The sequence below is a fragment of the Hoplias malabaricus genome, chromosome 1 (genome assembly GCF_029633855.1).
Source record: "Hoplias malabaricus isolate fHopMal1 chromosome 1, fHopMal1.hap1, whole genome shotgun sequence".
In the NCBI taxonomy this organism is placed as follows: domain Eukaryota; kingdom Metazoa; phylum Chordata; class Actinopteri; order Characiformes; family Erythrinidae; genus Hoplias; species Hoplias malabaricus.
In genome coordinates, this window is record NC_089800.1 from 16,556,307 (window position 1) to 16,570,582 (window position 14,276).

Here is a 14,276-nt window from a genome sequence, read left to right on the forward strand (position 1 = left end):
GTCTGGTATCTGAAATATGATCTTGCGATAAGCATTTGATTTACATAATTGTATTGGATACTGTATTTTTTCCAATATGCATAAACTACCTAAAAACGTATAAAAAATCAAGAATGCTCTCTCATGGTTGTGGATAGTAAATAAAATGGCTGTATTTGGGTTGGGTTGTAGATCACAAACCCTTGATTCATCACCACTGCTAAAGAAATGAGTCTGTATGTTTACCACTTAGATTTCAAATATTGAAAAATATAGAACATATCTTGAGGTTTGATGGTTAGTGATTTGCCTGAAAAATATTTAAATGCATATTCGGTTTATTCTATGAATGTTACATTTGCAACAATGTTTCTTATGGTTTGGGCTAAAATATGCACAATTATTCATGAAAACCTATCAACTCCCATGGAAATAATACTTATGAACAAAACAGCAGAAACGCTGCTTTCATTACTGAAAAGTTTAACAGATTTGCATTTAGTATTTAATGAGTAATTTTGTTTTAAAATTATGCAAATGTGTGTAAAGAGAATTCAATACTTTAAAATTTAATATAACTACACTTACAAAAAGAACCCAGTTAAAAAGTTACTGTTAATACATACGTAGGTGGGTCAAGAAAATTGTGCAAATATTATTTAATGGTCCCAATATCCCTCATCAATAAATAAGATGATGTTCAGAATATGAAAAATACTAAAACACGAAAAAACTATTGGTGTTTATTCTAGGTAGTAGTATTGAAGCCCCCTTTAACATCTAATAAATTTTATTTGACTTTCAAAATGTGAGGGAAATTACATTTGTAAAATTTTAAACCGAAAACTAGAGATGTGCAAGTTTAGCTACAGGTTCCTCTATTCATATCAACGGGCTTAGCTCGCCTGCTAATCCCCTACAGCTAGCTAGCCAGCTAACGGTTTACGATTGCAAAACAGACGTAATTTAACCACATTTTGAACATCTGTTTAGCAAGGGTGATAAGCCTGAAGTGGATAATCAAACACAAATCCGCCCTGTCCCACAATATGACTTAATGTTAAGCATTAAAGCGACAAATGCGCGGTTTTGGACCCACAACATTGTGAAAGTACTTCCCGATTTCGCCTCCAGCTTCGCGGCTGGAACTTTAAGCTTTTCCCGGCGCTCTGGGCGCTGGATGGCAAGGTGGATTTTAAGATTTGTGACATTTTATAATGCAGGGATGGTGCTTTTAAACTGATTAATAATGGCTAAACGACTAAAACAGACCCAAACCCTGAGGCAAAGTCTCATTTCGTTGGGTATTATTGGAAGTAAAGTGTAGTTTGGGCCCCTCCCCTGCTCACGCCCGCTCCCGCCTGAGCTCTGCCCGAGTCTGGGGAGAACCGTGCGGGGGAAAAAGGTAGGCCGCTCCGGGAGCTTATATCGCCTTAAAAACGCGTTCGAACTCTTCTTGGGTGAATAGTACGGGCGACTTAGTGTCTTATAATAGTGTATAACTCTGAGCTTTATCTTCTGCTTTGGTATTTAAACGGGATTAACAGCGAGAACTAAAAAATAGAAGAGAAACAGTCTTTATGCTGCTGTAGTACTCTAAAAACTGCCAGAAATGCTACCAATGCGAATCCCCTTTTGTACTATGATACAGGAAATATGCTTCAATGTGTATTGGCGATTTATAGCTTTGAGTATTATCTTGTTTTATTTGTGTTTTTGAAAGGATTATTGGTAGCATTTTTAGCTAAAGCGAGGCCTTCCTTAGCGCGGCCTTAACGTTACAAGGCCCCGGAAGCAGGCCTATCAAAGGAGAAGGGATTTTCTGCTGTTTTAAACATTTCACTATAACTTTCAAGGTTAAATCCGATTGAAAACTATTACAAATGCAATAACGCAGAAGTTATGTGAGTTTTATTCATTATGGTTTATCGTTGTTTTGTTATTTAAGCATAACGGCGGCGGCTCCGCCCATCAAACAGAGTTGTAAATATAAACTTATCTATTCTAACATTATTACGTTTGAAATTACCCCTAAAATGCTCTAAAATCAGATACAATATACTAAAGCACACCGTGTGCTTAGATAAGTGGTGCACTTTTAATAGGAAAAAATAACAATAAACATGCTGTTAAGTGCAGTTAAAAAAGGCGCTATAAATATACAAAACACTTTAGAAAGTATTATATAAAATAATATAAAGTATATATAAAATTTAGGATATGCTCTAAATGCATTGAAATTCTTACAACCATGACATACATGTACGTGTAGCTTTAAAATAAAAAATACAGATGCACACTCATGTAAATAAATGCAGATTAGATCAATTGAAGCAATGGAAGGAAATATTTTAAATTTAGTTTAAATTATCTATATCTATACCTCTTTCTAAAACCTGCATAAAGCAATTTGCATGCTGCATGGACTTCTGGAAGCTGAAGATGTTTTTCCTATTGATGTAAAATGTGTGGCATGTAGTTCTATAAAAACCAAAAGGTTTCTGCTTTTTTTTCTTCTTTTTCTTTTTTCTTTTTTTTTAATTCCAGTCTTTTAACAATCCAAAAAGAATAAAGTTATATAAAAATTGTTTTCAAAAAGTTACAATATACAACCATATGTAGTATTTTCCATCAGTCTGAAGAACCATATCACCATGCAAAATCTCTGCCTGCACATGATTCTACATAGAGCTTCTGGTTCTATATAGAACTTTACTAGACAACATTTGAAGTATGATCTTTAGGTGTATGTATGAAAATGCAGTTCAATGCATTTAGAAAAGATGATGTACATGCAGTTTATAAGCTTACATTCCACTAGTAGATTGCATACCATATACATGTTATAAATGCAGCAGAAAACCTTGAGGAATAGACACCAAAACAATGACCTTAATTCAGGTACTTGCAGATAGAGTACTCTAAACAAAGCCGAAAAAATTCTAATACAGTAAATACATATATAGATTGTAAATGCAGGTGTCATTTGTTCTGTTACTGTCTTCCTGCTACTTCATCATTGAGATAAGGTCTGAAATTGCATTACATAGGGTACATCCTCTTATGACTTGTGTCACACAAAGTTCTTTAAATCACTAAACACTGTTACTAAAACATGAATATTATTAAATATGATAAAAATCATAGCAAAATTTTATAGTAATTCCTGTTAAAGAGCAACACCAGAGGCTGTTACACTCCACCTCTCCACCACACATTTCATAAGAATCTGCATTAAACATGGAGCATTTTGACATTTATTGACTTTATTTATTGACTTTGCTCAGAAATCTCATCTTACTGTAATCATAATTCTATTGATTCAATTCAACCCTTGAACGGAATATTCATACACTTCAGGATATACACTACAAACTGATTTTGATTGCCAGGTTTTTCTTTGATTTTTGCAGTATTTAAATTATTATGCAGATGATAGAGAGGGTCAATGGATGAAGATGTGACGACCCTCTCACTGCACTCCCACCAACCCAAGATCATATTCCGTGGGACAGGTAACTTACCACCTGTTTATGATAAATTCTGCATCACCAATAACTATCCAACTCCATCACCCCATCACAGTTCCACTTCTCCATAGTCCTGAGTGGTTAATGTCCCTGTAGCCAGTGCTTGGCACTACTTTTTTATAAACTGTTTATCATTTTGTCTAAGAAAGATGACAATAAAATAAAATTATTCTCCTCTTGTTTATTATTTATGCATGTGCCAGGTGTGGATGGTGATGGTGAGGATGACGAGGTTGCTGTGGAGCTGCAGGGGACAGTGCTGGTGTCTACTGTAGAAGGAGACGATGGGATGGAGATGCATGATTTCGTTCCTGAGGAGCTGGTCATCCAGGATGGCATCGAGGATGTGGTGGCAGAGTATGTCCAGTGCACTCAGGAAGAGGAAGAGGATGAAGGCCTGGCTGCCGTTGCAGTGGAAACCTGCGTGATGTCACCAGATGTGGCTCTGGAGGACGAGGGTCTTCAGGTGGACGTCCTGGCGACTGCTGAGGTGCAGGAGGATCCAGAGGGCTGTGGAGATTATCTCATGATTTCCTGTGAGTGCCACAGCCCACAGGAACTTCACAGTAATCAGAATGCTGACTTTGTGGTGGTTTGTCCAACAGCATCCAACAGTTTGCCTTATTAGATATCTTAGGTGAACACAGGTTTAATGGGCACCTCCTTAGATGAGAAGTACCTGCTTGAAGTTGCTTTTTAAGTCACTCAGTCATGTGTAACAACATCCCCAATAAGTGATGTTTTGAGTGGTTTGTATTAATAGCACTGAGCACATCTTCTAAATTAGCTTAAGCAGACTATAGTCAGTAGATCGGTATCTTTGACACCAAGTGGACTACATTACTGGGGGGCTCCACGGTCAACATACAGTCAAATTAGCCCCTACAACTACACTAATATAAAATTAAGAAAGAGTCTGAATAGTTCCAAGGCTGACCAGCCCTGTTTCATAAAAGAAAAAAGGAACAAGGCAAGTTTCCTCTCAGGCACATGTTTCTTTACATAGAAAGAAAGCTGAACTTAATTTTTGCGTTGTCTTGTTTTTGCAGTGGACGAAACTGGAAAGATTGTTTCAGATGAAGCCACTAAGGTCACGGTGGAGGGCACTCTGGAGGACCAGGACATTGGAGAAAAGGATGAAGAGGGTCAGGAGATCATTAAGGTTTATATCCTTAAGGCTGACTCAGGAGAGGAGGATTTGGGTGAGGCAGGACTCAGTCCACTCTGACAATTATTTCCATGCTAATATTGCCCATTTAATCTGACTGTATTTACAGCTACTGATTTCTCCTTTATCACGCAGATGTTTTAGTCTTTAACTGAGATTATTATTATTGCTTCTGTGTCTTGAAGGTGGTAGTGTGGATATAGGAGACGCAGAAATAGATGTGGCTAACAGTGTGGAGCTGGTGGACCCCACAGGACTGCCCATCAGAGATAAAATGGTCTACATGTCAATGGAGGAAGTCAGTCAAAATCAGGACGACATCAGTGAGTTAATTTATACTGAATGTGTTGATTTCTGCTCCTCCTTGGAATGTTTTTGTCTTGAAAACTTAACTTTGTGGTCTTTAAATAGCATAATAATGATTGCTTTATCAAATTATTGTTGATGTAAACACCTGAAAGCTTTGAAAACCGATACTGAAAAAACATTTGTTTTAACATTATACTGAAAACTGTAAAGACACCAATACTAGTCTGGTGGATAGAACTGTGCGTTGTGTGTGCTGAGAGGCTGATTGTCTCTAAACAGACGTGGCTAAGATCACTGATGAAGTGTACATGGAAGTGGTGGTTGAGGGAGAAGATCCTGGAAATCATCAGCGGCCATTTGACAACACTTCCCTCAGCAAGGACTTCATGCCTGTTGCCTGGGCAGCTGCTTACGGTTCGTCTACACAGGCAACTGTATAACTGATAATATGCTTGGCCTCAGGTTCAAAATTAGTGGATAAATGTATATAAAATACAACATCATTAGTGATTTAATCCCAGTTAAACTCCTTTCTGACTGATATACAACATATGGCTTGTGATTCTCAGGTGGTGGGGAGGAGGCAGAGAGTTGTGAGAACCGAAACGGAGCCGCCAGCGCTGTGTTACACATTGAAGAGTCGGACATGATCGAGAAGCTCAACCGACAGCGACTCAAGAACAAGAACAAAAAGCGTTCTGAATCTCGGCATATCCAGACAGGTACTGTGATTGCAGGACAAAAGCAGCACCTAACTCGTATGTGTTGTTGCTGTCCAAAGAAACATGTATCTGCATTTTTGTGGATTTTTAGTTTGCTACATCATTTAAACATGGAGGATTTCCTTCACATTGTGTCAAAATGTTATGATGAATGGACAGATAGAAATGCTCCAAAATTACTTGACGAAATTTTACATGGACTTCCACTGAAAGTTAAGAAACGTTTGTTTCTTCTCCTGTAAAGTTACTATTTTGGAGATGCATGTTTTTCTTTGGACAGAAATGATATGAAGCATTTATTGTTTTACCTTTATATTATTCAGATGTAATTACATATTTAACTACATAGTGTGTTCTATTATTAATAACATTTTGCATCTTAATGAATACCTAATTTATAATAGTTGTACTCTGTGTCCTGTTTTTATTTTAGCTACAAACATAAAACAAGCTAAAATGTAAAATACCATGGTCCAAATCAAATCACACTGTTATTATTATTGTTGTTATTATTATTGTAGATGACAGCAAATGGGATCTAGCATGATGTGCATTTCCTAGCTCACAGAATTTTTAATCTGGATTCATGAATACATTTTGAGCTTGGATTCCTAGAACTCCAGTGTTGATTTCAGTGTTCCGTTACCTGCATTAGGAACAGTTAAGTGAGTATTTTGACACATACACCCTGCTTTCTAACATGTCTTTGTTTTTTTGTTTTTTTTTTCTCATCAGCAATTATAATCGGGCCATATGGCCAGCCACTCACAGTTTACCCCTGCATGTTGTGTGGAAAAAAATTCAAATCCCGTGGTTTCCTGAAGCGCCACACCAAGAATCACCACCAGGACGTGATCAACAAGAAGAAATACCAGTGCACTGACTGTGATTTCACAACCAACAAGAAAACCAGTCTGCACAACCACATGGAGGTCCATGCTCTGAACAGCAAGGCAGCTCCCTTTGAGTGCGAGACGTGTGGCAAAGATTTCCACCAGCAGGCGGCGTTGTTTTCTCACCGGCTGCAGCACCACCATCGAGAGACGAAACTGCAGATCCCGCCGCCGTCCACCAAGATGCACGGCTGCAAGTTCTGTGATTACGAGACGGCAGAGCAGGGGCTTCTGAACAGGCATCTGCTGGCTGTCCATAGCAAGAACTTTCCACACATCTGCGTGGAGTGCGGCAAGGGTTTCCGGCATCCGTCAGAGCTGAAAAAACACATGAGGACTCACACAGGAGAGAAGCCCTACTCCTGCCTCTACTGCGACTACAAATCAGCCGACTCCTCCAACCTGAAGACGCACGTGAAGACCAAACACAGCAAGGAGATGCCGTACAAGTGTGATCGTTGTTTCCAGACGTTCGCAGAAGCAGAGGAGCTGCAGCAGCACACACTGACGCACGAAGAGGGCAAAAGCCACCAGTGCGCCCACTGTGACCACCGCAGCTCTAACTCCAGCGATCTCAAGCGCCACATTATCTCCGTTCACACCAAAGACTACCCGCACAAATGCGACGTCTGCGGCAAAGGCTTCCACCGGCCCTCAGAGCTCAAAAAGCACGCAGCCGCCCACAGGGCCAAAAAACTGCACCAATGCCGACACTGCAACTTCAAAATCTCAGATCCCTTCGTGCTCAGCCGCCACATCCTCTCTGTGCACACCAAAGAGCAGCAGCAGGCATTATCGGACAAAAAGGGGCTGAAAAAAGCATTCGTGCTCGGGACTCACGGGGGTAAGAAGGTTTTAGCCGCTGCGGGAGTGCCCAAAGTGCGCCGGGAGAGGAGAGTGTATCAGTGTCAATATTGTGATTACAGCACAGGAGATGCTTCAGGCTTCAAGAGACACGTCATATCCATCCACACCAAGGACTATCCGCACCGCTGCGACTTCTGCTCCAAGGGTTTCCGCAGGCCATCGGAGAAAAACCAGCACATAGCACGCCACCACAAAGATTTAATGTCCAGTGTGTGATGGTTTTCATCTAGTTCACTGGTTCGGTAGGGCTGTACGATATATTGCTTGCTAATCGTTATCGCAATATCTGCCTTCGCAGTGCTGATGTTGCTGGGGGCTCCAGTATGCAAACGTAAGCCTCTATAACTGAAACCTCATTAAATACTCAGTACAAATACCAGTACCTCACACCAAGATGCAAGATCCATATTTGTGATGTCATGGAAGCCACCACGTTACCAAATCCAGTAAATTATTTCAGCCTGGGCTTCTTTTTGAATTTAGTGGAATATGAGCAGCCAATCAGAGCCAGGATAATATGCATACATCAGTTTTAAAAGTAACATCAGCAGCCTTTCTGTTTTAACATAGTGCTTGCAAGTGCAATGTTTGAGCAACATCATGATATTATACTGTGTCTGTATCGTGCAGCCCTACTGGTCAGCAGAATGGAAAATGCTTCTCACGTTCCCTGGTTTCAGCTTCTGTGACAGTGCTAACCTCAGCTAAGAGTGGTCTCATGGGTCAGTGCAGTACATTTGGAGATGAAGGAATAGAGCAGGGTGTCCACATTAGACACTAGAAGGCCGTGGTCCAGCACAAATGGATGATTTCCTGCTTAAAAAAAGAAAATCCAAATCCCAGGTTTACAATCAGTGAATGTGTTAGAGCAGTAAATCTTCCGGGATCAAAGGCCTCTGCAGTAGTTTGAAGTAGAAAACAGCAGAACACTCTTAACATCACGTTTTCTTTTAGTGCCGTCGTCTGCTGGAGTTTATGTTCATTGTCAGATTGCTGTTTTGTTTGTATGAGTTGCAGACGCACCACAGTAAGTTCGCTGCCAGCAGAGAGGGGTCACACACGCTTGTCTACGTTCTTGTTTTTGTTTTAAAGTAATATGTTTGTCATTTTAAAACGACAAAGTGGTAACCCTACCATTTGGTCATCCACAGCAAAGCAGGGCAGTGTTTCCTGTGCTTTTTCACAAGGGATCAGAGTTCTTAAAAGGAGCCCTCAGTTCTAATCTACAACAACTTGGCTTCAGGAATCATCTTAAACATATTTAAATATCGTAGATTAAAGAGATTAGTCAGGATATAAGAGGTGAATTGTGAAGTAAAGTCATGGGTCAGTAAATGAAGCTCAACCGCTTTTAAGTTTCACCCTCAAAATGATGTCAATGTGTTCACCGCACGTATAAAAGACAACTAGAGAAACCAATCATAGATGGATGTAAGAGCCAGAAACTCTGATATTATTTATGTGCACACTTGAATTTTATGTTAATCAGATTACACACATCAAATATTTGGCTCTTGTTTGAGGATTTAAATGAATGATGTTTGTCTGCTTCGTGGCTGTTTTCAGTTTTGTGTGTATTGTTTGTGTTTGATAAATTAAGAATGAGCTGGTGGTGAACCTTTTGCTGGTCTGAACTGTAGAAATCATAAAGAATCCTTACTCTATTTTTTTTTTAGTCCTGACTTTATCTACAGTGGCTTTGCCAGTGAATGACTCTCATTAAGTCCAACAAGATCTTAATAATCAGAAAGTGGTTATAATGGGGATAAAAAAAGGAGTGGAATTTTAAGAACAAAATCTTATGAGTGAGACTTAAAGGGGATGAGTTCCAAATGAATGAGACGTGAAGAAGAGAAATGCACACAAGCATAGTATATAACTTCAAATAGGTATATTCTGAAAAATGTGTGTACATAACATTTGTAAATACAAAATTATTAAAAAATAGAGTATTTTGTGCCTGACGTTTCCTTTTTTGTTTTGTCACAAGCACGAGTCGAGCAGGTGTCTGATTTGTAAACAGTTTTAATTTGACAATGGATATCAGTAACAAAGGAGACAAGATGTAAATGTACAGATGGAAAACAGCAGCGGCATTGCGACTCTCAAATGGTTAATCGTTTGTGTGATGAGAAATGAAATGACTGGAGTAGGACAAAGCCTCTGTTCAAAGCAACTGCTTTAATTTTCATAGGGGAAGGGAATCATTTGCTTCCCTATTTATCAAAGAAAAGCAAAGTTATAAAGCCAGTTAACACCTGGAGAAAGAAGACCCCAATTCCTGCAGGGTCAGCGGGAGCTTCTTTGAAGGTTTGAGATATTTATCCATCTCAGCACTCGCCTGAAATACAAGAAGGGGGCAGATTAAAAGGGCTGTCTGGACTCTGGTCACTGAGCCTCTTCCTGGTAATTTACCTTGTAGCAAATTTCCATACGGAACTTGGTCTAACTATAAACACAAATGATCGTATGGAAGAGGTACTCTGCAATTTCACCAGTGCCTGTGTTATTGCAGTTCACCTACCTAGCCAGCAGAGGGCCGAGTCTGTGCACCAGTGCATTAGTCAAGGTGACCTCTAGTGGCCAAACAGGTGAACTACCTGTAGTTCTACAGTTAAAACGCTGTAGTGTACCTGTGGCACTACGTACATACTTTGTTTTCTTCAGTGGTTCATTGTGAAGGGGCCTGCAAAGTATGCAGCGCCACAAACACACTACTGTGTTTAACTGCAGAACTACCAAGTGCTACTCAATGGTCAGTGGATCTGATAAAGTATTTTAATGTTATGGCTAATCTGTGTAAATGTAATATAAATTGTAAAAATAAAATAAAAAAACACCAAAGAGTGAAAATACCGTTCGGTGGCAGGAAGACGATGTTGTCAGCGTTGACGCCGGTGTCAAGGGAGAATTTCTGGAACTTTTTTTTCAGGTCTTCACTCAGGTCTGTGGTGCGGCCTTCAGAGAAACAGATCAGGACAAACGACCAGGTCAATTTCGCTCAGCAAGTCCTAACAACTTGTGTTTGGACTGTGAGAGGAAAGCAAAGCACCCGGAGGACGCTAGGGGTCAGTGTAACAACTGTGTCATAACATGGGACTGATACTTGACCTCGGTTTAAGCCAGGTTTGTATTCATGTGCAGGGAAGTCTTACTGTAGAGCTTGTTGAGGACTTCTGAACCTCCTTCTTTGGTTTTGATGATGTGAACGAGCACAAAGTCATCCGATTTAATATCAACCACACGCATGTCGTTGTCGCTCCCCCAGCCTGAGAGAGAAAGAGACGACAAACTTCAGCCGTGGTTATGATTGAGTGCACTCTCCATGCTTCCAAAAAACTGGTGAGAGTGGCCCTTTAAAACACAGGTGAATCGTTCTGTTAGGGTTTTAGTCTTAAGATGTTTATTCACAAAAACAATTTCTGTGTTAAAGTTAAAATAATCTTCTGTAAGTGCTTCATCTCGATCAGGGTCTCTGTGGGTCTGGAGCCCACCCTGGACAGGGCATCACCCTGTCACACACACACACACACACACACACCTGCAGCCTCCCCACCCACTGTCTCACCACCATCACCATGTCAGTGTAGTGTTAACTGAAGTGAGAGTGTACGCACGCTGGCTGTGGAAAACAAAACGTCCAGGAATATCAGTCTTTTTAGCGAGGTGTGTCATCCTCCAGCAGGAACCATCCTCCCTGGGAATAATAATAATAATAAAAACCATCTGTATCAAATGTGCTCGTTTAACTCTTTAAAATCAGTAGCACACTGTGATGACAGGATTGGAGGGGGCACTACATTAAAGGAGTACACCAGTGTTTCAGACAAAATTGATTAATGCTCCCTTTAATTCTAATGTAGCATTAAACTGCGTAATCAAATGCACTTCATAATTGACGTGTCTTTTTTAAATCTAGGTTTAGGCTTAACCACTGATAATGTTGTAAATAATCCCAGTTATATAAATTAATATTCATGTGAATTACTCATGTTAATGATATTATAAACATTATAATACATGCTCATACTTGAGATTAGTGTATGTCATGTCCAGGTCTCCATCAGCAGTGGGCTGCATGAGACTCGTCCCCATCTTCATCTTGTCTTTATGACTCACAAACCAGTTTGCGTTTGTGGCGAAGCCAACGGCGTTCCACTTCCCTTTTATCTGAGACAGAAATCCAGCGTTTAGTGTGTGTGTGTGTGTGTGTGTGTCTTGTTGGAATAAGAATATTTTTTATTGTCATTGTAACAATTGACATGTACAATGGAATTTCTGTGTAATTTCTTTACAGTGAAAAAGAGCAATATAAGTTTAAGTAAGAATAATAACTATGAGTGAGTAAGAAATAATGATTTAATGTAAAAAAAAAAAAAAATACAAAACTGAGGCACAAGAAAAGACACCCGAGAAAAGCTACAGGCCCATAAAACTGCACAGAACATATGTTAGTGAATATGTGTGTGTGTGTGTGTGTGTGTGTTTCTGCTTTGAAACTAGAGTTCCAAACACAGTCAGACTAAGTTTCATACCTCACATATCCATATTCCAATCAACAAATATTATAATCAGTGTATAGTTAGATAATTAGCATAATGATATTCGTAAGCACTATTGATGCATGTATGACTTAAGAGTCTTCTAACTCTAAAACAGGTTCTGCACTAACATTTCTAGAACCTCCATAAGGCTTTTCATGAAACGTCTACGTTTCGCTGTAAATCTAAACTTCGTTGTTCATTTCTTGTAAGATAGGTGGGTAATTTAATGTTTATTAAACATCAATCTAGCTTCTGAAGTCCTAATAAAAATGAAGGCTCACTTGGCTCCCTGCAACGTAAAAGAAAGGCACGTCATCTGTCATTTTATCTTTGTGTTTGCTGGACATTTTGACTGTCTAAGTACTCTGTGTTCAGTAAGTAACGTGAGATTTACCTGGTCCAGGTTGAAGCCGGTCATGGGCATGATGTCAGCGCTTGACACCGCAGCGCACAGCAGGAAGACCACGATTCCCAGCATGACTCTGTATCTCTCTGTCAGCCTTCTGTTCTTCTGTGGAGGTGAGGAGGATAACGCAGAGGAAGCCGGTCTGTCTTTTATCCTCACTTCTAACCCACCCCTCTGTCCCTCTCTTTGTGTTTCTCCACCCCTCGCTCACACTGATAATCAGCTGTTGCACAACTCAGACATGTGCAGTTTTGTAGGAGAATATATAACTCTCCACAGGCATGTGTGCGGATATTTCAGGGGCCTGTGGGACAGGAGCGTGAGTAAAATTTAATGTAGTTCACAGCTGATGGAAAACAATAATTTAGAGTGGCTAAACACGTCGCTTTAAATTACAGCCCTCTAATTACTGGGTAAGTACAGAGTAAGTATTTGTAAGATACCAGTAATAACTACATATTTCTAGTAGCATACATTTTACTTACTCAGTATGTATTTTATCTCATGGGTTACTTAACAGGTACATTCTCTGCACTTACTCTCTGTAATTTAAAGAGTTACCAACATGTCTAACCATGCATCAAAGAGCAGAAAACCTTGTTAGGACTATTCATCTGTAATTATACAATGAGAGGACTTGAACGACAGCCTTCTCTCTACAAGAATGTGTTGTTATATACTACACTGTCCAATTATTATTAAAGCGAACTCTCCGTAAATGTTGCTACAAAAACAAACATCTGTAACGAGATACTGGTGCCCCTTACTATTGCCACTCTATTTGTTCAGAAAACAACTTGATTCCCAAAATGAGCATCTGGTGTCATTGTGGAGGCTTTGGAAAGTGTGACTTTTTGACTGGACAGAGGAATTTTCTGAAATTTGATTTATTTGTATCTCTGTATTTGTATAAAGTACAGAAAATCTTAATCACAGCTACAAATCACCCGCTCTCACAGGAAACGATCGAACAGGAGTCACTCTGTCTCGGGTATAGAAGAGACCTCAGAAAAAACACTCAGAAAAATGTAGGAGTCTTTTATCTAACAGAACTGGAGGCTTAGTGTTCTCCTCCAACACCATCTTCCACCATCTTTTGTGTTAGCATGTCTAGGAAGAGGCATGTGTTAGCCTTCACCCTTGAGGGGAGAAACACATAAAGTTGCAAGTTGGTTGATTAGGGAATGAAAAATAGAACTACTCAAGTACAGAATAACGGCGGCACAGTGGCGCAGCTGGTAGTGTCGCAGTCAGGTTGTAGGTTCGATTCCCGCTCCGGGTGACTGTCTGTGAGGAGTGTGGAGTGTTCTCCCTGTGTCCGCGTGGGTTTCCTCCGGGTGACTGTCTGTGAGGAGTGTGGTGTGTTCTCCCCGTGTCTGTGTGGGTTTCCTCCGGGTGACTGTGAGGAGTGTGGTGTGTTCTCCTTGTGTCTGTGTGGGTTTCCTCCGGGTGACTGTCTGTGAGGGGTGTGGTGTGTTCTCCCTGTGTCTGTGTGGGTTTCCTCCAGGTGACTGTCTGTGAGGAGTGTGGTGTGTTCTCCCTGTGGCTGTGTGGGTTTCTTCCAGGTGCTCCAGGTGCTTTCAGGTCCTCCCACAGTCCAAAAACACATGTTGGTAGGTGGATTGGCAACTCAAAAGTGTCCGTAGGTGTGAGTGTGTGAGTGAATGTGTGAGTGTGTGTGTGTTGCCCTGTGAAGGACTGGCACCCCCTCCAGGGTGTATTCCTGCCTTGCGCCCAATAATTCCAGGTAGGCTCCGAACCCACCATGACCCTGAACTGGATAAGCGCTTACAAATAATGGATGGATGGATGGAAGTACTGAATAACTTTTAAAACTATGGTGGAATTTAATATACAC

General features: G+C 40.3%; 2 protein-coding genes across 5 annotated transcripts; one reads left to right on the plus strand and one right to left on the minus strand.

The window, feature by feature from the left end:
- Window positions 1–1,030: 1,030 nt before the first annotated feature.
- Window positions 1,031–9,427, plus strand: zfx (zinc finger protein X-linked). 4 transcript variants are annotated; one of them, XM_066658942.1, is made up of 8 exons: window positions 1,031–1,167; window positions 3,393–3,494; window positions 3,713–4,045; window positions 4,559–4,711; window positions 4,863–5,000; window positions 5,266–5,400; window positions 5,556–5,708; window positions 6,444–9,427. In XM_066658942.1, exons 2-8 carry the CDS (start codon window positions 3,428–3,430, stop codon window positions 7,682–7,684), a joined length of 2,220 nt encoding a protein of 739 aa, XP_066515039.1. In that variant the 5' UTR covers window positions 1,031–1,167; window positions 3,393–3,427; the 3' UTR covers window positions 7,685–9,427. The 4 variants fall into 4 exon arrangements, with proteins under 4 accessions (XP_066515039.1, XP_066515338.1, XP_066514841.1 ...); XM_066659241.1 differs by having other exon boundaries at window positions 1,134–1,167; window positions 3,412–3,494; XM_066658744.1 differs by lacking the exon at window positions 1,031–1,167 and adding an exon at window positions 1,180–1,384.
- Window positions 9,428–9,515: 88 nt separating this feature from the next.
- Window positions 9,516–12,553, minus strand: ptgdsb.1 (prostaglandin D2 synthase b, tandem duplicate 1). The gene is made up of 6 exons (XM_066659588.1): window positions 12,407–12,553; window positions 11,499–11,638; window positions 11,086–11,165; window positions 10,624–10,737; window positions 10,325–10,426; window positions 9,516–9,809 (listed from the first exon to the last, which is right to left on the minus strand). The coding sequence occupies exons 1-6, from the start codon at window positions 12,488–12,490 to the stop codon at window positions 9,799–9,801; spliced, it is 531 nt and encodes a 176-aa protein (XP_066515685.1). The 5' UTR covers window positions 12,491–12,553; the 3' UTR covers window positions 9,516–9,798.
- Window positions 12,554–14,276: the final 1,723 nt, after the last annotated feature.

Excerpts from the sequence above, each read along its gene's own strand:
- zfx (XM_066658942.1), top strand. The coding sequence starts at position 3,428 with ATGGATGAAGATGTGACGACCCTCTCACTGCACTCCCACCAACCCAAG. Across the intron at positions 4,046-4,558 it reads AGATTATCTCATGATTTCCT|TGGACGAAACTGGAAAGATT; the intron begins GTGAGTGCCACA and ends TTGTTTTTGCAG. Across the intron at positions 5,001-5,265 it reads TCAAAATCAGGACGACATCA|ACGTGGCTAAGATCACTGAT; the intron begins GTGAGTTAATTT and ends GTCTCTAAACAG.
- ptgdsb.1 (XM_066659588.1), bottom strand. The coding sequence starts at position 12,490 with ATGCTGGGAATCGTGGTCTTCCTGCTGTGCGCTGCGGTGTCAAGCGCT. Across the intron at positions 11,639-12,406 it reads CCGGCTTCAACCTGGACCAG|ATAAAAGGGAAGTGGAACGC; the intron begins GTAAATCTCACG and ends TTTCTGTCTCAG. Across the intron at positions 10,738-11,085 it reads TTTTGTTTTCCACAGCCAGC|GCTGGGGGAGCGACAACGAC; the intron begins GTGCGTACACTC and ends TTTCTCTCTCAG.